This window comes from Psittacula echo, assembly GCF_963264785.1.
Source record: "Psittacula echo genome assembly, chromosome: 7".
In the NCBI taxonomy this organism is placed as follows: domain Eukaryota; kingdom Metazoa; phylum Chordata; class Aves; order Psittaciformes; family Psittacidae; genus Psittacula; species Psittacula echo.
In genome coordinates, this window is record NC_137740.1 from 13559280 (window position 1) to 13583945 (window position 24666).

The 24666-nt window shown below is 38.1% G+C and overlaps 1 protein-coding gene across 1 annotated transcript in view; it reads right to left on the minus strand.

Annotated features, from left to right (window-relative positions):
* PIGK (phosphatidylinositol glycan anchor biosynthesis class K) overlaps nucleotides 1–24666 on the minus strand; it is a gene marked incomplete at its 3' end in the record, with an annotated part of 68533 nt that overhangs the window by 18273 nt on the left and 25594 nt on the right. Inside the window, exon 10 of the mRNA XM_080622670.1 lies at nucleotides 1548–1623. Coding sequence (XP_080478796.1) covers nucleotides 1548–1623 — 76 coding nt within the window. The remainder of the gene's footprint in view (nucleotides 1–1547; nucleotides 1624–24666) is intronic.

The following is a 24666-nucleotide window of genomic DNA, read 5'->3' on the forward strand; positions in this document are numbered from 1 at the left end:
CGCTCACTCTCACTGTTAAGAACATATTGACTGGCTGCCTGCTCTGCTGTTTAATTCATTTATGCTGAGAGTCAGGCATGAAGACAGAATTTTAAATGTGACATTTGCAGGCTCTTGGGTCATTTGAAGCTCTGACAACACCAGGGAGCTCCTGACATACAAACTGGTCCTGATTTCCAATCTTCCATGTTCTGAACACATCAGAGATTCTTCCCAGTGGTGCAGATTTCAGCCAGAAGTTTTTTAATCCCTTGTGTTTACATCTCACAGAAAAGACTTGTACACTTTAAAGTTTTAAAATAAAGCTTATGTTTCCTTTAAGGCAGAACCAGCACTGCCTGCAGTGTGCAACTCAAATGCCTGAAAACACCCATGACAAAGGTATTCAGAAAGCTCTACAATAATAATTAATACTTATAGGATATTGTAAGCAACTTTGACGTTTGGTGGACTTTTATTTGTCCCTGTTGATCTTTAAGCATTCAAAACCAGCTCCGTCTGAAACTACAGCTTTATCGAACATGGTCTGTCTGCCTTATTGCTACCCTGACCAACACCAAGTCCCAGTTTTCAGGTTGGAAGTTTTCTTTATCTCAAGGCAGTGAGAATGGACTGCACTATTTTGCCTCTCATGATGAACTTTCATTATCTTCCCCAACTTACAAGTCAATTTTTCAGAGTACACCTGATTACCTGAAAGATAACACACTGTCAAAGTACCATTAAGAAAACTGTACTCTGATCTATTTTTTTTTTGCTGTTGCTGGCTTTTTGCGGTTTTGTTGGGTTTTTTCTGACTGCAACAGAGCACATCTTTTTGCTTCCTTTAAAGCATCACCTAGAGGAGAGTTGCAAAGTCTCAACACTCTTGTTCTAAAGTGTATTGCAAATTTTATGTATGTTATTTGGCCATGAGTGTTTCCACAAAATAGGCAGAGCCCACTGTGGCTACTAGCAAAAGATCAGAAGACCTGTGAATGCAGACTGGGCTTTTAATCTACCAGCAAGATGGATTGAAAATCACACCTTGAACTTTGAGAAAAAGGCAAGAACAGAGCATAAAATCTGCACAGAAAAGATTTCTTCCTCCTCCTTGCCATAAATTGAGACAAAAAAGATAAGCTATAATAAAAACCATCAGAAAATTCAGAACTGCATTAGGAAGTGAGATTGTTTTCCCTACTCAACTTGTCATGACAATTATTCCACAATAATGACTCTATACTTTGCTGCTTTTTCAGGAATGGGAATACAATTTAGGTCAAGATGCAAATTCAGAGAAATTAATGGATTTTTTTTTTCCTGTCAGCAGACAGCGATTTTAACAGCAACCTCTGAAGTGTTAACTATGTTATACAGCAAACATCTTTTCATTGCCATGTTCAGAATAAGACTTTTACAATCTAACAGTTGTCAACTAAGCAACAGTATGTTGTTTTTACATACTTACAGCATGAGGACATCGATTCTGTGTGACCTAGAAAAGCAGCTTAAGTATTATAGATGTTATTTATTCTCAAAAAAACCCTGAAAATAGAAAGACATACCTGGTGTATTATCTGAGCTACAGGAAGCTGTTCAGCATATTTTAGTGGTTCTGTTGCCAACTCATCCTTTGGAAGCCTGGGCAGAAATAGAAGTTAACGTGGAAGTTAGTACACTATTTACCAAGTTAAATTACTGAAATTTAAGAGTTTCAAGTACATTACTGTTAAAAATATAGTACCTGGGATAATATTTTGCTTAAGATGAAGAAAAAGTGTATTTTAAGACCTTAATTTCTTACAAAGTTAAGTGAAAGAAAAAATTTTTAGTAAATAGAAATGTGCATAACTGTGGAGTTTTTCCTGACTGACGCACATTAACCATAGATTTACCAGCAGAAACCTAAGAAAACTCATACATTCAGTTTTAGGTGAACAAAGTGCTGGTGAAAACTGGATTGAAATCCCCATACTAAAAATCCTTATGTATTTACAGAGCAGATTCAGCACTGTTAACAATACAAGCTCCTTCACTCAATCATGCCAACATAATTCAAATATGACCAACTCAAAAGGTAAGAGGCATTCTTCACCATTTCCCATGTCTGCTGCAAGTACACATCAGCATTCAGCTGTAATAGAAGTTCAACATCACAAACATTTGTGCATTTGCAAGCACAGTAGTGTGGACTACCGGTTTCAAAAAAGCCAAAGAACCAGCATGAACAAGAAGAGTAGAACACTTCACAAAGAAAAAGCATCATATCCCTTTAAACTCTGAATAAACTGTAGTTGCAACTAAAAACTCAGAATCCATGAGCAGTCTCTTAGAAGAATATTTAAATGATAGTAAATTATTACAAAAGCATGCTTTAAACCCTTCAAGCATACTGCTTCATCTACTTAAACTGCACAGCATGTGCTACATTTTCTAAGTATCATTCGAGGTTTGCATCAGCCATTCCTCAATGTTTCAGAAGAGTTCTGAACATAGGAATTTGAGTAATATGACAGGACATGAAGAACAGAAAAAAGATTCCTACGAAAACAAGGCCTTTCTCTAAAGCTGAAGAATTTCTTTCAGACAAAAACTGTGGCCAAGACATTATTTCTGAGGTTCAAATTACTACTTCATACCCATTCTAGTCTAAAAATGATACACATTTGCTGGGTTAAATTTACCTGCAGACCAGCTGCCAGGTAAGAGACAGAAACTACAGGCTTAGTCAACACTGGGAGTCAACAGGCTGTGGTAAAAGGAAGGACAATAAATGCACATCTCTTCCATTTGTGAATTTCTCTCATGGTCTGCAATACTGTTAAGCTCCAAATAAAAGCCTGAATACCCAGAAATTTGCTATGAACAGAGTATGAACGTCTTACTGTATAAGAAATTTAAAAGTGGAGAAAGAAAGAAAGAAATATGGCAATAATTCAAAGATCATAGTGACAGCCCGTCTAGAACCATTAAATGTGCTTAACAAAAATTAAGAAAGCAAGCTTTGAACTACTGAAGCTGGTTTAGTGAAAGGGATTTTGGACTATTATAGCAATGATGAATTTGTACTCGCAGTATGAAACACACTGCTGAAGCCAGGACACCAACACAACCGTCAGAACTTACAGTGAGCTCAGCAACTCCGCTGCAGTGTGCAGAAGGAACCTTTCCACTCGTTTCCTTTCTACTTTCTGCCATTTGAGGAGTACTGACTAGCAAACATACCACAGTCAGTGTGAATTTGAGATGACTTCTGTTCTACTGGGAGGCCTGACAGCTGACACAAGACCTTGATTTATGGACACCAGCTACATAAACCTGTTTCTTAGCCATAGTTGTACATATGAAACCACTGTACACAGAACAACATATTCATCAATTATCTTGAACACTTATCTCTTACAGTCTCTACAGACTGGAAAGACTGGAAAATCTGCAAATCTGTAAAGACTGCAAATCTGGAAAAAAGAAACCAGTATCTCAAATCCCAAAATTAAATACTTGAAGCTGCAAGTAACAGCTAAAATTACTGTAAACTGAATGCTAGCAGGGAGAGAAAAAAAAAGGCCTGTCTGTTCTATCAAGGACTTTGTACATTTGGCACTGTTTTCTGTCTAGACAGAGTCAGCATTCCCTTGCATATTCAAACACCCTCCTTGCCAACTGCAGGAAAAAAGACCTTTCTTCAAATGTCAAAGGATTAAAAAAAATAGAGAAAATTATCAAGATAATTTTGAGCTTTAGGAAGCTTTACTAGAAAAATAGAGAGGGGAAAATAATATAAACATGTATTTTAAAGTAATTAGATTTAAATTGAAATTAGGCTGATAAGAGCCTTTCAACACCAAGAAAGACTTTTTTATTTCTATCTGTTTTACTTTCTGAAAAAACAAATCAAGTCAATTGAACTACACTACATTTTGTATATACATTGTGAGATACAGATTACACAGGTGCACATTATAATATATACCCATGTACATGCATATATATATATACCCCCACAATAACATACATAAACACATGCACACAGGTAGTTTGGAAGAAAAGTTCTCAACTGTTCTCTCAAAATCTTTGCTTAAATGCCATGAAGTTCTTGTATATGTACTCAGTGACGTACCAGCTGTCAAGTGTACAAAACAGAGTTTTGATTCTTCTCTCCTGCAGATAAGCCTCCTCAAGCAGATGAGCATATATCTCAGTCTTTGATATGAAACTGCATAAATTAAAGCATGGTAGCTCAAAGCTCTTGACAAAAAAAAAAGCTTACCAAATTTTACCCAACTATATTCTCTACCTGGAGCAAGTCATTAGCTTGAGCTAGCAGGTTTGATAAAGCAGTGTATCAATAATCTTTCTAATTTTCCTATCAAGTGATGATACCTGTGACACAAATTGAGAGGTACCTTCCAGTCCTCAGTTTTCAAGTACTTATTATAGTCTGTTTGGAAAATGCTTTGAAGTGTTTCAAAATGTCCAGCATGCTAAGTTCTATCTGTGTAACCATGTCAGTTAGCCATAGCACTTTCAGTACCCATTTTAGCAGATACAAGCAGTACAAACTCCTCTGAAGAGAATTATTATTATGAGGCTCCATAGATCCCATTTTCATTTCTCAGAGCAAGCACAAGTTTACTGGTCTAAATATTTGTGTAATGCGTATAAGGCAACTTGCTCTACATGTCTTTTTGCTTCTTCTATTTTGCCAACAAGACCTGTTGTACAGTCATTCCTTCTAATAAAGGTGAAAACTGGACAATGCAACAAGAAATTGCTATTCTATAAGCAGCACAGGGGATAAAATACTGCATATGAAAGGAAGCAGCATCAATCCTGAAAGCTCTAAACCAGGAGTAAAGTCAAGATTTGTCTGTCCCAAGGAAAGGCCAGAAACAGCTTCTGGAGTCTTAAATCCCCTGCAAGTGGGCACAGAGGTCATATTTTGAATAGTCTTTTCAGTAAGAACAGAGACAGCTTACTACCAGTAAGATAAGCAACATGACATAGCTCACAACTACATGGCTGAATTCTCTCCCCCAAAGCGAGGGCTGCATCCAAAACTGGGTACTCACAGCATATGTTATCTCCATATCTTATGCACCAATATTGTCCAGGAAAGCGCTGGCTGGCAGGAGCCAAAATAGCATCAGGGACCATGATAACAATTAAACATCACATATGCCTGCAAGTCAGTCTGACTATATAATTTACAAGCACAGAAACAGCCTCATATTGTGTCTAGATTGGTTAGCTTGGTCAGTTTTGCAAGTGGATCAAAGAAAAGCCACAAAGGCTTTTGTCCATCAAGGACAAAGAAACTTGCCACAAAACCAATACTTCATTTTACATGAGCCCTAAGCTAGTAGCCTGCTAACACTGGGCCTCCACGAATGGCAGGATTACCTGCAAAAGGCAATCCTCTTCTCAAAAGCATAAGGGACACTGCAGGCCATGACAAGAGAGAAGAAAAAGGTCAACACAGAAGAGGATGTTCTACTTCCTCCTCTCTTGCAGGGTGGAGTAAGAGAACAGGTCAGGAGAAAGATCATCTCCATTACAATCATCCTGACCTTGCCTCTTCCTTTCATACACGAATGCAAGTAAATTGGTTACTACTCTCCTCCCAGAGATCATCTCCAGATGCCTGGGGTGTATTCTGTTCTGCTCAAATCCAGCTATGTACAGAAAAAAAGCCCACAAATACAAAACAAACAAAAAAAATCTCAGTTGATGGAATTTGTGCTCAAATCATGTGAGCACTTTGAGGTTATAATTTCACAAAATTAGTTGGCCTCACGGTTTAGTTCTTTGATATTTGACACTTGAACCTTTATAAAATTAAGGGCTAATCTGTTGTAATACACATTTCTTTATATGTTTAATTCCTTTCAAAACAATTCTAGTACAAAAACAAAAGTCATTTTTCATGAATTAATTTCTCACTAAGAAACGGTCCTTTCTGTCTCAATTGAGCATGACAGCAGAGTGCTGCCAACAGTGCCAAAGCAAGCTAACACAGCAGAGTATCAGTGTATACAGCATCACGCCTGACAGCTGGTAATGCAAAGCATAAGGAGATCCTGATTTTCAGGGAGAAGACTAGAAAGAAATATAAAATCAGAAGAGAAGTGGGAAGCACTAAGAGATAGCAGAAGAGGAGGATCTTGAAAATTCAATTTAAAAGTTATTTTTATACTGCCACTGTGACTGCTCTTAGATGAAGGAAAGTAAGCATGAAGCAAACTGTGGAAAGTGAATCTAAATCCAGTAAAATGCGTCAAGATATTTAGTGAAAAATCTTATTTGTTATTTATATTTGCATGCTTGCTCGTATGGGAAAAAACCTGAGCGCGTCAACGTGTGCTAAAGTAAAATAAATCCCTAGCATCAAGAGGTGGCATATTTTGCCACAAGTGCTAACGCAGCCTACGGTCTGCTACACAGAATAGCTGCAGTGGCTTTAAGGCAGAGATATATTTTATCTCATCAAGTATTACAAAATACAGGCAAAAAAGAGCAACATGTGATCACTAACTGGTTTGCTCAAGGCAGAAATGGGCTGTTAAGACACTTTGAGAGAGAAAAGTCTAGGTAACAGGACATGCCATAAAACCTGGTTCTCTGGGTAAATACACACATTTACTAATGATTTAAGGCAACAGGACTAAGGCCAGTATTTCTTCCTTCCTATACAATCTCTACATTTGATGGTTTGGACAGTTCACACATTCTTTCATGCATATGACCCATGCACAGGTAACATTGTACCTCTTTGAAGCTATTGTTCCTGGATGATAAGTCCTAATATATAATCACCTCTCTTGGAAACTACATGTAATCACTGAAATCAAAAGTCAAGAGTGTGAATAGGGTAAAGAAGTTGATATGAGAGACAAAAACACATTACGGGAAAAGGTGTTTGAGGATTACCTTCTTTATTTGCTGTAGATGTACACAACTCACACTGCTCCTAAAGCACAGCCTGGTTTGCTTAACACATAACCTCTGAATAGTATGAACAAAAGACTGAAATGGATTGTCCCACTTCTAGAAATGGCTTGAAAGCAGAAGCACTGCAATGGATTGGACAGTCAGTGTGTGACCAAAGGATGCAAGTAACACAGCACTGGCCTAAATCGAACACCCCAGACAGAAAGATTTAAATTATTAACCAACATCTGTATATAGTGCTGATAGCTTTATTGACTATAAATACAAGAACACACACGCATCTGGCAATAAAAATAAAACAAAATACCAGAGCTTTATACACCACATCACAAAAAGTTATTAGGCTTCCTATTAAAGACAGGCTGAAATGAGCTATGTCGGGTTTGAGTGAATAGTTTTTAAAATTGGCCATTGAAAAATTTATCTACCATAGCCATACTATAGAAGATTAAGAATTAGACCTTGGATTAATGCCACGTACTTGATCTATCTGCTAAATCCTGACTTTACACATGTACACATATTAAAGAATAGGGTATGTTTAAACAACAGAAGCATTAATGTACATGGAAAATGCCAGTGCTTGAAAATGAGATCATGGTTAACTTTGCTCTTCCCCAGAAAGTGTGCTAATCAATCATTTTTTATTATCTTTTTAAGGGAACGCAAGATTTGCTTAGAAGCTTGTTTACCACATGAATTCTCACAAAGAGGAGACACAAACACTCAAGAGCATAATCATTCTGGGAAATTCCTCACAACATCTCCTTCGTGGCATCACTTTCTTCAGTTAAGGGGTCAAACCAAGTCTTTTGGCTACTTAAGAAAGCTATTCAGTGTACGCTTTGTTACTGCAACCTTTGCTCGGGTGACTGTGGGTCTTCCCCTCTGAAAAAACTGATATACCTAATAATGCAACCAACTTTATTCACTATCATAGTACTGAGCTTTGGTAGGCTGGACAGCTGGCAGCTTGCGTTGGGAGACCTTGGAGGACACTAACAGAATGCTAATGTGCATCTTTTGCAGTTCACTGCTGTGGAGTCTGAAAGTCATGACTTTGAATGGGTAAAAGATTATTCAAAGACAAGGAGAAGAGGAGCTATGTCTACAGCGCAAATATGCATGCATTTCACACGTACAGCCGAGCACACCAAAGTCCGCCAATGCTGTGACCTCCACTTCATGATGGTTGCAGAACCTAACACAGCGAGTGGTGCACTATGAAAGACAGCTTGAAAAGAAGACTGCACAAAAATGAACAACATAAGGAGGTAAAGTAAAAAACATACATTTAAGGCAAAAATTAAAAATTAAATCAACGTTAGACACAATCAGATTTACGATTATCTGAAAAAGCAAGCTACTGACTTACACTGAAAAGAACAAATATTTTATTCCTGTCTGCTGGCCTTTACAGAGAGATACTGCTGCAGAATAAAGCAGCAAAGTACCTTATGATTTAGAAAACACTTTCTGTAATCTGTTCACTTCTTTTCAAATAAATGTGAACGATTTTGAACCAAACGAGTTGTACAGACTTATCCCTGGAGTTTATAAAAAAATACCTCCAGTCTCTTAATGCACAGGGATTTCTGCTGGAAACAAACAGGCCTGCTGGTGTTCCCAGAATCTGCCAGACACATTCAGTTATAATCTGTTGTCCATAAACTGGATAAAACTAGAGGGTAACAAATGCTTCCTCTGCCTTGCTGTGATCTACGTGTAATTTCTTATCTAAAGAATTTTGTGTGATTAACCTTTGTCGAGCCACGTATTTTTAACCATCCCAAAATCCTAAAAAGAGGTGACAGAAGTTTTAACAAAGGGTGACCAATTTGTGTCTTTGCTCTTCTCTAGCAACGACTTTTGTCAAAATATGTGTAGTTGCTGAAGGGACTCTCTGTTCTTCCTGCTTCTATTTTTATACTTAGGCAAGATACAGGAAAGGAATTAAAAAGAACACTAGCTTAAGTAAGCAGAACTGACTTTGTTACTACTGGAAAACACATGACCCGTAGGGCTTCATTCTGTTATCTCAAATATTCCACATTTTAGGTAAATTAGAAAATCTCTTTTGAATTAATTTAAACTTCAACATGATGATGCTGCTGAAGCACAAAATGCTAATCAAAAAATGAAGATAAAAAGACTAGCTAAGTCTCTCCTCTATCACTGAAAATCACAATTTAAGTCCACAGCTAAAAGTAGGTACTCATTGCTCAATGTTAATTTATTCCCATAGGTTTGGGGCAAAAAAAAAAGAACAAGTGTCTCTCTCAAAATTCCCAAACTCGGGACATGTCCCGCATGGGACAAGGCCAGCAACATCAGAGAAGTCTCTACTAATGGTCCAAACTAGTCAGAAAAAAACATTGCCACCTAGACTGAACTAGAATCATAGAATCATAGAATAGTTAGGGTTGGAAAGGACCTTGAGATCATCTAGTTCCAACCCCCCTGCCATGGGCAGGGACACCCCACACTAAACCATGTCACCCAAGGCCTCATCCAACCTGGCCTTGAACACCGCCAAGGATAGAGCATTCACAACCTCCCTGGGCAACCCATTCCAGTGCCTCACCACCCTCCTCTCAGTAAAGAATTTCTTCCTTAGATCCAATCTAAACTTTCTCTGTTTAAGTTTGAACCCGTTACCCCTTGTCCTGTCACTACAGTCCCTGATGAATAGTCCCTCCCCAGCATCCTTGTAACTAGCAAATGTTCAATCTAGTTCGAAGCGGCTATGTGCTCTATCTAGTAACTGTGGCTGCAAATTTCCTCCTTGGACCTTATTCTTCCTAATTGCATGGGAAATGTTTAAAAGAATGGTTAAAAAATCCACAGGTTATTATTGCTTTATGACTAGTAGTTTGGAAACCTGTGATTGAATTTCACAGAAAGACCAAACCCTCCCCTGCCATCACATCACACATGCAGTTTAAACAGTACTACCAGTACCTGTTAGAATTATATTTTTAGATGGATAAAGCAAGCTTGTTCATTTTTCATAACTGAAAGTTTACCAGCAGTGCCTAATCTTTATGTAGACCAATTCAACACCACCTGCCAGTGCACAAAAAGCCAGAGAAAACAGCAGGAAAATGTTTTTAAAACAAAGAATTAACATGGAAATGTGCCAGGATAGCACCTTTATTCAGTGGCCACACACAGTCTTTACAGCAAAGATCACAGTTTGTTTAATACCACCATTCCTTCCTGCATATGTTCAAATTAAACAATGTACTTGCATTTGTTTATATTGTTTCACTTTTCAACAAGCACCTTCTAAAAACCCGGTAATACACACATTTTAAGTTCCAACATTTCTACACCTACTCGATATATTTCTATTTTTTCAGTTCATGAGTCATGTAATGTACCATCCAGCTATAATTTCTCCTGAGACTGTATAGTTCAGTGTAAGAATCTAAGTAGCAGTGACAATGCCTGTTTTCTACCCAACACTGTCTTCAGACCTTCTATCTTACCTCCCCATTTCAAGCTTCCTACTTCACTTTTTTGTCCCTTACTTCAATTAATCAATGTAGCTAAATATACAGAAATAAAGAAGTGCTGTTTCTAAGGGGCTTTCAGAGATCACTCAGTTCAACCTCTCAACACTAGATCAGGTCAGCAATGGCTTTGTCTAGCTGACTCTTCAAAACCTCCACAATCTCCCAGTGCAACATGCTTTAGTGCTACTTTACCCTCTTTGCAAAACCACTTCTAATGCACAGTCTGAACCTCCCAAGCCACAACCTATAGCCAATATCCTTGTCACCAAAAGAAGAGTTTACCCTAACCATCTCCATGACAAACAGTTGCAGCCTACATTTCCTCTCTTTTCAAGGCTAAGCAAGCCCAGATCTCTCAACCACCTCTCACAGGTTGTGTGCCTAGGCTCTGACCATCTTAGAAACCCCTCTCTCCTATCTCAGCATCTTTCTTGAAGGGGAAGGCCAAAGCCAGACTCTGTATTTCAGGTGGGGCTTCACCAGCATCAAAGAGAAATAATAGCAATATTGCTAATCTGCTAATCATTTTCCTCCTCATGTAGCTAAGGAGGCAGCTTGTCTTATTGATGATGACAGCACTCTGCTGGTTCATACTCAACCTGGTGTCCACCACCGCCTCCAGATCCTTTACAGCAAGGCTGCTAATCAGCCTGTCAGCTTCCAGACCCTACTGAAATGAAGTATTGAGAAAACACACTAACTGAACTTCTTTCTACAAGTTTATAAAAGACCATATATTGGTACCAATAATAGACCCAGCTTTTCTGGAAAGAAACATGCTATACCCTCAGCACTCAGAAAATTAATCATAAAAATTACAGTTCTGGGCTTTTGCAGAATGGTTTACTGCGCACTCAAGTCTCCCCTGAACACTCGATGTTGCATTTTATCTTTTTGAATACAACATGATCAGTAACACATTTCCATAAATCTGACAACTAAGATACACCAAGAACTGCAAAACGCAATACCACAAAACCTAACCAACTGCTTTCCCTTCTTTCACCAGTACTGCTCCTCTGTAGCAAACCCTAAGAGTCCTAAGAGCGACCACAGCAGACAGAATGGGTAGCATTCCAGTCAGCTAGCAGTAAATGCTTTAGATCTCCTGTCAGTACATGTATCTAGGTAACATTATATTGCTAAGCATGTTAGGAGGACATTTCTTCACAGAAAGCTGCACAAAATGTATGCAGCTCTTGAGGTTTTTATCAGTCTTATCCTCCGGACCATGATTTTCTGTTATTTATAGATGACTTGTGCACTTTCTTGTCTGTATTCTGGTTTTGTTTGCTCTTGTTAATGGCAGATGAAACCTCAAGTTCAAACACACTTAGCCAGATTACATTCTCTTGAGGCCAAGATACTGCAGTTTACTGAGTTTGCCAACGTTGAACAATGAAACTCTTAATGTTTGAACCTGTAAAACAATCATCCTTTTTCTTCATATTGGTATTTTATAGTCTGCCTTTTTGTCCTCACTTATTTTACAGTATTAGGACCAGAAAGGACTCATCTCTTGTCCACCACAGACCACTGCATGCCCTACGTTAAATTCAGGGACTTTACAAACATCACAGCCTTTAAGCCTGAATGATTTTAGTGATCAACTCCCACGAAAAAAAGCACTGGCAGCAAGTCATACTTTGTCTAGGTCAAGTATATGGCACACCGCTTGCCAAACTCCCAACAGGCATACATTGGGAATCGGGAATTCTCCTGCCTATCCAGGCAAGCCACTAGGTCTGAGGTCTGTGGGACAGAGAGAAGCACACTGTTTCCTTCCACCTAATTCTGTGCCACCTGATTCTTTAATATCTGCCAGCTATACCTGTACAAGACATGTGGATTTGCAAGTTATTCCTGGTTCCTAAAACAAAAAGTTGGCTGGACAAGCAGGATTTCTAGTGTTCGAAGGTGATTTCTCATCCAAATACTTGGCACAAAATCTGGCATCTCAGACACTTGCCAAGTCCAGATTTACAATTATTTCACTCTCTTCTTGCTGGGAAGGGACAGATGCGATAGCTCAGAGCATGCCACTAGCTATCAGCTCCCTTTCTCTCTCCAGTCTCCAAGGGACAAGGCTGAAGTAGGAACAGAAGCAGCTCTGAGGGGTATGGGCATGTCCCTCCCCATCTTTCCTTCTCAGTTACCTTAAATTCTCTGTAGTGTTTTATTTGTCTTACTGCAAGGGTAAAGATGTAAAACCATTTAACATGGAAAACATTTTTCATAGAAGTTTCAGGTTATTTCCTTATCTATGTTGATATAAATTCTACACCATCTTAATCATCAACATGGTAAACACTAAGCAATGTTTAAGCAATCAAAGATCTTTTTCATAATGTAATAAAGCAAAAGCTACTTCTATGAAGTGTTAAGTTGCTGAAAAATTAAGTGCTTTTTTCAAGAACACCTATATGGGTTGGACCTTGCCCACAGCAAAAATAATTTATGAATTAGTAGAATTATTCTGCTAACAGAAATGTCTAACAAAGACTAATATTTAATATTTTTGAAAATAGGACTTTGATTTTTAAAATTCAACCTTCAGTATTCAGTCAGAACATGCCCAAACTTAAGCTGACCATGACATTCTAAGACTGTCTTATGGCAGTAGAGTGTATACATTAAATGGGTTGATCTGGTTTTACTTTCAAAAACAACACACAAAAAATATTGACTGTTTTGTCAGAGGATTATTCATGGGTTTATTTGTTTTGCTTGGATTTTTTTAACAAATGTAAAGGTTTACATAAAAACTATCTGCAATTTTAACTAAGATTGAAGCCCTAGTATTAGTAACCTAATATCAGTCTTTATCTCATTCCAGTGGTAGGTTCTTCCATTATTTAAAAGCAATTTCTTGTAAATGTTTCCAATCTACAGAACATTTTACCAGTCAATCTGAATGTTAAGTATACATTATCAGTAGATACTGCCAGCAAGACACTGCATAAAGCAGAAAACATCACAATGCCAACCTGTCCCTCAGGTTTTAGAACTTCAGGCTCTCAATACACCTTACACAAATGAGCAAAATCCCCAGTGCTGCTAAGGTCCTTCACAACCCTATATATAAATATGTATGTGTCTGTGTATACACATATACATAAAACACAACTATGAAACTAAGGCAAGAATTAAGTTTCTTGGTTCATTTACTACAGATAATGAGGCCAGATTTCTCTTTTGCTACCTGCATATGGAATAACTAACAGTTATAGAAACAATGGAAGAATTCCAACTGTACTGTAATATGCTCAAGAAAAAGATTCAAAGTGAGGGAAACAGAAAAACATGTAATAGCCAAAAGACAACTTCTTTCTACACAATTTTGCATGGCACATATTATCAAATAAATGAAGTCTAGTGAAGAGTTTACATTCTGTCCTGCACCCTTTAACTTCGTATTTTAAATGTTTTGTGGAAAACAAACTTAATTTCTAAATCATAGAATCATAGAATAGTTAGGGTTGGAAAGGACCTTAAGACCATCAAGTTCCAATCCCCCTGCCATGGGCAGGGACACCTCACACTAAACCATGCCACCCAAGGCTCTGTCTAACCTGGCCTTGAATACAGCCAAGGATGAAGCATTCACAACTTCCTCGGGCAACCCATTCCAGTGCCTCACCACCCTCACAGTAAAGAACTTCTTCCTTATATCCAATCTAAACTTCCCCTGTTTAAGTCTTAACCCATTACCCCTTGTCCTATCACTACAGTCCCTGACGAATAGTCCATCCCCAGCATCATTATAGGCTCCCTTCAGATACTGGAAGGCTGCTATGAGGTCTCCATGCAGCCTTCTCTTCTCCAGGCTGAACAGCCCCAACTTTCTCAGCCTATCTTCATACAGGAGGTGCTCCAGTCCCCTGATCATCCTCATGGACCTCCTCTGGACTTGTTCCAACAGTTCCATGTCCTTTTTATGTTGAGGACACCAGAAGTGCACACAATACTCCAAGTGAGGTCTCACGAGAGCAGAGTAGAGGGGCAGGATCACCTCCTTCGACCTGCTGGCCACGCTCCTCTTGATGCAGCCCAGGATATGACTGACTTTCTGGGCTGCGAGCACACACTGAAGCCGGCTCATGTTCATTTTCTCATCAACCAACACCCCCAAGTCCTTCTCCACAGGGCTGCTCTGAATCTCTTCTCTGCCCAACCTGTAGCTGTGCCTGGGATTGCTCTGACCCAGGTGTAGGACCTTGCACTTGTCATGGTTAAACTTCATAAGGTTGGCATCAGCCCACCTCACAAGCGTGTCGAGGTCCCTCTGGATGGCATTCCTTCCCTCCAGCGTATCAACTGAACCACACAGCTTGGTGTCATTGGCAAATTTGCTGAGGGCGCACTCAATCCCATTGTCCATGTCACCGACAAAGGTGTTGAACAAGACCAATCCCAACACTGACGCCTGAGGGACACCACTCGTTACTGGCCTCCAGCTGGACACTGAGCCGTTGACAACAACTCTTTGCATGCGGCCATCCAGCCGGTTCTTTATCCACTGAGTGGTCCATCTTTCAAATTGGTATCTCTCCAATTTAGAGACAAGGAAATCATCAGTTTTCTCTCATGTTTTCATGAATTTTCAACATTCTGTCACCAAAATTGTTAGAGTACTTTGAATGTTAGCACCATGGCAGCAGAGATTTATCTATCTTTCAGGTATGTTCATTGCTTAGCTACAGTGGATCCTCATTCATGAGTAGGACTCCCACACACCACCACAATATTAATAGCTAAAACAAAAGACACCATTTTTTTTTCAGCAGGAATACCAAAGTATTTCAATATACACACTACGAAGCCCTTCTAAACACACCATCTACTCTGATTTTGGAGTTAACGATAACCAAAAGTGTATAATGACAATCAAGTATTCCAGATCTCTACCCAAGGAAACTAAGAAAAAAAAGAAAAAAAAAATTCTTTCTTCATTTAAAGTTAATAACCGCAGCATTTTTTCCATGGCTACCCTATTGAGGCTAACCAAATCTTATTGTAAAACTCAGAGTATGTGTTGACTATTTGTAGCTAGCATATGCATTCTTTATGGCAGCTGGTCAAATGAGATTTCATGGCCACAGGCTTTTCATACTTTAATGTCTTCCTACCTTATTTCCAAAAACCCATCAAAACAAACAAACAAAAACAAAAAAAACTGTTCCTACTGTATTTATCAAGACTAGGATGAATGTGGCAAATGCACCCATCCCCAACAATGAATACGAGTCACTTTAAAATGAAGAATTTCCATTTCAGTAAACATACTGCACTGTAAAGTACTGAACTTTCACTAAAGAGCTGCTTAGTGACTGCAGTTATTGTTTTGTTACAGAGTCCTGGACTGAAACGTGGTAACATTCATGGAGAGAGACCTGAAAGACAGATATATTGGGGGAACAGCAATAAGAAGATGTAGTATCTCAAGCTGACTGCTAAGCATTTGACTATATTTTCACTGCAGCACTCACCCTTTAACCCAGGCAGGGGTTTCCTCGGTATCACAGCAGAGCCATGGTACCATCACCTTCCCATAGGAGTTGGCAGCCTGAGGTTCACTGGCAGCCAGACAAACTCTGGTAAAATACGATTTATGACAATAAAATGATAGTGCTGATGGCTCTCCATAACTGGAAGACTCCAGGATTTCTACTTATCTCAAGAATTTGGGGGTTTATGTTATTCAAATACTTTTGCTGTTGATCTTACAGCTATAAAAAGATGTTGACCAACAACCAGCCAGTCCATCTTTAGTAAAAACCACCATTACGAAAGAGGTCTTTTCAGTGTCAGGGAGAAGAAGCAGCAATAGAAAAAACAGTTAAAATATGAGCTGTTGAAAGATTATCTAGTCTGAATTCAAAACAATGCTATATCCAGTGCAACACAAACTGATAATGTGATATTATAATTACCTCCAGGAGCACAATGAAGGAGTGTTTCCAGGTTTAATGTTTTATTTTGTAGTTTTCTAGTTGGTTTGTTTGCAGGTTTTTTAAACAAAACATAACAGAACCACTGGCATACTACATTAACCCTTCCAGACCAACTGCATACATTATATTTCAAAAATTATTTTCTACTGGAACCTTATTCACTCCATTCAGGACAGTAAACTGACAGTACACTATTGTAACTTACTGTTTGAAATCTAGTTTTCTCATAATTAGTTTTGATTGTATGTACACAATAGTGCTGTAAAGGTAAGCAAATTCAAAGTGAAACTGGCAGAGGATAAACAGTCACAAGAGAGATCCTGACAGAGAATTCTCCAAGCAGATGTTAAGTCTGAAAATGCCTCAGTAAGCCCCCAGGAAGGATATTATTTCACAGCAGCTACTTTTGATAGCACAGCAAAACACAGTGGAAGTCCTCTGCTACTTCTTCTGTAAGCCACACCCCAGCAATACACACAACATCGTGACACCAGCCTATACCATAAGAAAGGCAGATAACCCATGTCTAAGCCAAAATCATAACACATTTTTTTTTCTTGTATGTGGAAACAGCAGTCTAGGACAGTTAAGTGTTAAATTTTAATAACTATTGTACACATTAACAAATAAAAAACCCCCTGAAGACTGTATATTTAAATTTAGTGAAAGACACACTTTCCCAAAATTTATTCATCAGGAGAGAAGTATGCAAAGTGATTTATTTGCTTGCACCACCTAGTGGGGTCTAGTTTAATCTACCAAAACAGTCAAAGCTCAGTCCTGTTCCTGTCTCGTGACATATCACATTTTCTCACAACACGCTTAATATTTCAAGCCTGCATGACCCACTAATAGCACTACACTTCTCATTTCCACACACCTATAAAATCATAGCTTTAAAAAAAAATAACGATAGGAAACAATAACTATTTTTCTTATATTAAGTTCTGCAGGAACTTCACAGAGATGCCATAATAAACTGTTTCCCAATATAACATTTCTGGATTTCTAACTTGCAGTACATGTCAACAGCACTTCTTCAGAGCATACCATACATAATCTCAACAGTCCTAACAGAATCGTTATGTGATAGCAAGGCTGCACTTTGAGATTTGGAAGATTTCCACAGGACTTTAGGATCACACCCCTGGCAGAGGAAGGCACACAACACAAAGGGCTCTGTCTGCAGGTAAAAGGGGTCTTCAGGGAGCTACAACCACGAGTGATAAAGTCCAACTGCAGCAGGAAGAAGCCCCTACACTGTCTCTGCAATAGTTGTTCCACTCCAGTTGGTGTATTAGCTGACTGCTTTATAATGCAGTTCCCCAGGACAAAACTTTACTATGTGAAATCCAGCCACACTGGAAAAGCTCTTTTCTCAGGTCAACCCACAACCTGATGATAGACAAGAGTTCATTAAGTATGCCGTTTAGGACCCGATTTAAACACTGAGCTGATCCAGAAAACATTTTTCTCACAGTTATTCTTAAGGAAAAAATTATATACTGTAGTTAAGAAGTCTGCTGCATTTAATCTGGAGCAGAAACCATGCTATCCAGAAACTACAGAACGTTTTTTAGATGGTGGCAATTAAACAACAGTTCAGTGCCAAAGTGCTTCTAGATCTCCCACCTGAAGTTTCCGGAGTAGGGTCCTTGAACATTCACATAAATTCATACCACCTTTCTTTTTCTCAATATTTGTTATCTCATTATTTCAGCTTAATCAGTTTTAATTCTCACTTCAATATAGACATGTAATTTGTAACTCGTGCGATATCAGAAGAGAAAAAAACACTAAGCCCACTTTACAATAAGGAACCTACTGCAAATATTTCATTTGGATTCCCAGGGAATAATGCAAAGCTTTTTATCCTTCTACGAAAGAAGAAAACATTTTCATTTCGCAATGGTTTATAAAATCTGTTTATTCAGAAACAAAGCCTATTTTTTCTGAAGGAACAGACAAGTAACAACTGTACTGACACATATACAAAGCCCCAGGCCACGGTACTGTCTAGGCCAGTTAAGTACAATCTGCTCTTAAATGACACAATTATATTCTAACAACATCGGAGTGTAACTGTGCTGCAACCATGCAGACACCAACACAGTCCTCTGAAGAGAAGGCAAGAAGTGAGTCAGACTGGATTTTAAAGATGAGATAAAGTGGGTTTTGTTTCCCATCTTGTACTCAAACTTTCAGATTGTTTCAATACTCATACAAAGTGCTCTTTCAGGATAGACCATTAAACTGCATTTTTCATTGTTTTCTTCTTTGCTTAAGGTTCCAACATGGGCCATTTTGTTCCATGAGGACCAAGATTAAACTTAAGGCTTAACAGTTGATTAGTTAGTAGAAAATAAATGATGCTTGCAATTTTATCCCATGTACATTTGACGCTCACCCACATAAAACCTAATTCTGCACAACTGCGAAGCAATATATAGGCAAAATACTAGACTTCATAACCAGTATCAACTCACTGAAGAACGCTGACTCCATTCAATAAAAATAAAATAAAATAAAAAATAATATAAATCAAAAATAATAATAAAAGAGACCAAAAAAGTATCAAAGCTCAGCCTTTAAATTAATCACTGATAGCAGAACATAGGTTCAGATACAAAAGCACAGGCAACTAACTGCACACATTATTTTACGTAAACCTGTTACGTATGGGCAACTTGCACCGCTAAACCTACCAACACTGCTTTTTCTTGAAGTTTTGATGTCCAAAAAATGTAAAGCTGCCTTTGCTGCTCCTCAACTGAAGGGAGCGCTACGCAGTCATTTGACCCAGCATACCACTCCACAAAGAACTGACAGTATTTCCACTATGGGACCACGTTTGTATTAGGGAGACTTTTGATTGATTATACCACTAATAGAATACTCTGTGAAAATGCCATCACACAGGTTAAGACTGCAGTTACTCAGAAAACTGTCTGCAGAGAAAAAAAATAAGGAAGAAAAAAAAAACCTAACTTCATCAAACTTTCACTCATTTTTCACAAATTCATGTAAGTGTCTCTTTAAAAGGGTCTAACGGACTCAATACTAAAACTTCTTTATTAATAGTGGTCTTCATATTTTTATTTCAAAGATAAACTGCTGCTTATCAGGGATCTCTAAGTGATAAAAGCTGAGTTATTAATTATATTTGCCTTAAAACATCATTTTTATTTTTAATGCTCTATGAAATGGCCCTCATTTTTCTGTTACATTTCTCCTCATTTTACTTAGCTTCTCTCTAAAGCACTGGTGGTTGCTATGGCAACTTTGGCTTTCTTCCCCACTGTTCATGCAGGTCTTCATCAAACCCAATGACTTTTTTTAATCTTATCTGCTCTATAACAATAGTTCCTTGACTAAGGTGCTCTATACTGTACCAGATGAGAATCCTGGTGTTTCATAGTAGTAACTAGAAAAATGACAAGTTGTACTAAATTCTAGAAACTAGCAATTGAAGTGGGAGTTTTAGGGGGCTTGTTTATTTGGTTTTTAATGTCTGAGTACCCTTCTTTCTTTTAATCTGAATATTATTCAGGTACAACATACTAATTAACATGCCAGTACATGTAAGATAGAGCAACTTTTAAATCAGTAATGCCTAAGGAACAAAAGACACAACTAAACAAAATGAGAACCGAGTTAATTTCTGCACTACACTGCAGATTAACATTAGATCAAACCTTCCTGTCATAGACCAGAAATACTTCTGGTCACTTCAATAAAATATTTCTTAAGATTAGCATGTAGTCTGTTTCCAAGTGGTCTATAACCTACAGGAAACAAGCTCCATATGTCAACAAACAGATGAAGCATGTGCAAAGGCTTGAGTCATTTCCAAACACTCTGCATTAAGATTCTATTTTAAATCTATTTTTCCAAGAATACTGAAGTTTAGGGCTAAGTTCTTCAATGCAGATTTGTTCTTGAAGTTTTGATTTTCCTTGAATTAATGCAAACGAGACGCTCACTTGGTATTTTCTACAAGATAACGTCATCTTTTTCTGCTCCAGATAGGAAGCTCCTCTCAAGAGTACTTACCACCTTACTCACATAAAGTATCGCAAACACAGGGATTCAGTCAGACTGAGCTGATTAAACAATTACACAAAATTCATCGAACACACGGGACTGATCACTAAATCCATAAATCCACACCAAGTTATTAGCAACAAACAGATTACCTACTTCACTCACAAAATAAAGAACAAAAGTAGCATTCCTGGACTAAATTTCTACTTGAACATGGTTACCTGACTCTGGCCCCTGACTTTACTCTGCAATGAATACAGGCAGGGCCGTGCTGGGACAGTCTGGTCCAGTTCAGTAGAGTTGGCTATTGAAATAACCTCAGGTAAAATTAATTCAACTTTAATACTGCCATCCTCTTAAGTAGTATCAGTAATGTAAGCAAAAAATGAAAGGCTTTACAAACTAAGAAAATTACTATTTTGTAGAATTCAACCCTGAGAATAATTTTGCATTACTTTGTTTAGGGATGGGTTGCATTCAATATCCATTTTCCTCAACAATAATAATTCACCTTTTTGTCATATATCATCGATATGGGAATTTTCCTTGCTTTCAGGTTTTATAACTAGAAACACATTATGGGTTTTGACTTCGGTAGACTACTAGCATGTATATTGCTGTTATTTCTGGCTGTACTGATTTCCTGATTCCCTCCTCTCCTATTAGATTCCCCGCCCCCCAACTCAGTATGAAAAGAAGCATACCTAAAAATTACTCTTTTATTTTACAAGGACAATTACCAATGAGAATAAATAATATACAATTTGCTTCATTTCAGTGATTTTGTTTCTTTTCAAATTTATGGTGAAGTTAGCTGTATTATATAATAACTCTTTTGTACAATTCCGATTACATTTAGCAAAATAATCTGATTATTAGATGAGCACAGGAGGCACAAAATGCATTAACACATTAATTATTCCCTGTTTCAATTCATATTGCCCCAGCTTTACTGAGTCTTCAGTCTGTTACCATGTGCAGGTTGCATATTCATTTGGCACATTCAAAGATGGAGGGATTTCCTCAGTAGGTAGGATCTCCTTTCTAATGATATCTATATCAGCCATAGTTTCTACAGCTTTCTCCTATGCTCACAGCCAGATACAGGCAACAGCTGCATAGGGATTAGGTCTGTTCCACAGATGCATTTTATGATATAATCATTGACACGTAAAGTTAACTCCCCTCCCTCTTTTCTTCTCCCCCCCCCCCAATGTGTCTTGTAAAGGACTTCATTTTACATCCAGAGAAAGTACAGAGAAACAGTTAGAAACCATTAAGAAACAATTATCTATGATACCTAAAAACACAACAAAGTACCTCATGGGTGATGCACTACCATAAATAAATTCCACGTCCCACTACTAAGTGCTACTATCCTAAGGCATCTCTTGCACCTATTATTACCAACCATAAAACTCACATATGTGTACACAGAATTCTATAGTGATAATGATAATCTTTGAAGAACTGCATTGTAATTTTAAATGCTTTATATTTACTATTAGCTGAATTTAAGAACAGTCATAATTCGGGTCATAATTACCAAATGACTCATGTATACTTTCTCACAGTGTTAAAGAAATAACTACATTTGCAGAAAACCTTGAAAGTGCAATACAACAAGAATTCTGTGACCAATAATGGAAGCCCTCGCCAGAATATGGACACTGCCAGTACATTTTTTCCCTCCACATTCCATCACCTAACTGGAAGCATGCCCCTCCTCATACCATTTCAACATCCACCAATGCTGTCAGGAAGCATCCCCAAGAACGTCAACAACTGGGGAAGCTGTTTTCATGATGCCTCCTAAATGTTTAGTAACTGAACAGACAGACACATGTTACTTAAAATACAACCATTATAAGTATAAAATATTTAGAGCAACCAGTGATGTGAACCTTTAAATCTATGGCATGCAAAATCTTCCTGCCACAGCTGGCATAATTCTTTCTGCTGTCCTTCCTAAATTACTTTATAAACCCACAGATTAATGCACAGTCTAACATTTTTCAATAGTGCCATTAGACTCGCAAGCCACATAGAAATACTGTGTTTTAAGGACAATGTTCCATCTAACCACATTTTTTGTGAGCATACACAATTTCTAGTTTTAAAATATTAGAGCAGAGTGCAGATTTATCCATTTTACAGATACACCATATATTTTTATGGAGACATTTGTAAAGCTCCTAATCATCTAGTAAGACAGAAGTCAGCTCAGAATACTTCGTAATAAAATACCTATTAGTAAAAACTGTATCAGAGGGAAACCACATACAGAGGAAAAAGGAACTAGGGCATTCTGTTTGACAGCTAAGGAAGAAACAGAGGTTATGTCCTCTATGGCTGAGATTTAGAGCAGTTTCACTAAGTGGCTGTTCTGCTCCAATTCCCCAGATAGAATTTAGACCTACAGCAAGAAGTCTTCATTCCTATTCTATTCGAGAAGGAAGTCATGGTTCAGACTCTTAAGTAACCAATAGAAAAAAAAAATACTAGTCAGTGGGGAACTATGAAGCTTAAATATTATGTTACAGTTAAATTGAGATAAACCTTACAGTAACTACAGGGTTCATTATATTCTCCCAAACTAAAATGAGTCATAAATTGCTAAATATGTAGAGATGTACTTTTGTCCTACTATTTCAAACAGAAAAATATTACTGAAATTTTAGAGAGGCTGAAACATGCCTATGGCAATGCATCTCACTTGCAGGTAACACAGGACCAGAAATCATCCAGGAATACAAGTAACTCTGATTTTTATCTCATTTCAATTATTTAATACCATTACAATATTACATGAACTACCTCACACTGTGGAACTATAGGAAAAACATACTCTTATCTGCTTCTTTCACAGAGTTTACACTTACGTAATGTTTCTGACTGCACAGAAAAATCTGACCATTCCTATCCTTCAGAGAGCTGTGCTGCTCAGGAGGAAATTCAGATGTCTAATCTGCGAGCCAGATTTGTTCCCCTAGTTTAGGAAAGCTTCTGCCAGCAGAACCATTGTCCTAGGCTGCAGATCCAGGAAGGCAGCCATGGGGAAAACACACTGGCACCAAGCAGCCCCAGCTCTCCTGTCCTTCTAAGAGCCCATCTGGGGTCTGCACAAACTGAAAAGCAAGTCATGCTGTCCAGGAGGACACTGTCAGCCATGCTGGCCAGCACATCCTAGCCACAGATTAAATCTGCCCCCTCCATGATACAGTGCCTTCAGTGAAGAGCAGAAAGACCATCTGTTCTCTCCTTGCAGTTGATCTCCCCTGCAGTAAGGGCAGCAGGCTCTGCCAGGCCAGCAGAGTACAAATTAAACAGACTAACAAACTACATGGGACCAGCTATGGTATGGATTAAGTAATGTGGAATATGCATTTTAGTGGCTCACTTTGGTAGCAGACCTGTGAACAGACTACATAAACCCAGTTTTGGCTTAAGAACATGCAACATCCCAGGCCAGCAAAACCACTTTCAGTAATGGTTAACTTGAAGGAATATGAGTACCCCTGTCATGCTAAATGTGAATTTAAACTTCTTGCAAAGTACAAGAGGTAGCCCATTTCTACAAAATAACCTTCCACACACCTTCTGAAACTGTGTAAATCCAAATGTCTGTCATTTACCATTCATCACTGAAAAACCAATAATCTAATATACATTTTTTTAAACATTGAGATAAGAAACATAAAAAGAGTGAAAACATACCATCAATTTAAAGATTATAATCCACTGAAGATTATTCTGAAAGACTGGCAGAGGAACTAAAAATGTACCAATACATAGCCAGTATTATTCAGTCTTTTCCTCTGCATCTGGCCCCTGCAGAATCGATTTTTATTTATTTTTTTATTTTTTAAATAGCAATTACACAGAGACTTACAAAGAAAGTACCATTGCAAATAAAACTCCAGCAGTAGGAGGAAGGCGCAACATTGTTAATCGTTTCAGTTTCTGATCAACCATTCCCTTTAGTATTGGAACAAATCCGTATGTCAGCTAGACTTCAGTGGCAGGGTTTTTTTTAACCAGCAGGAATAGAAACTTAAAATAGCTATCACATAATTCAAGGAACTTATTCTAAAGCAACTGTGAATACCAATACTCAACATTTATTCCCTTCCCCAGAGGAAAAGAAATCCTAGCCTCCACTGTGATCTTGCCTTCTCTTGGGAACTACTGGATTGAGCAATTTATGCCTCAGCAGG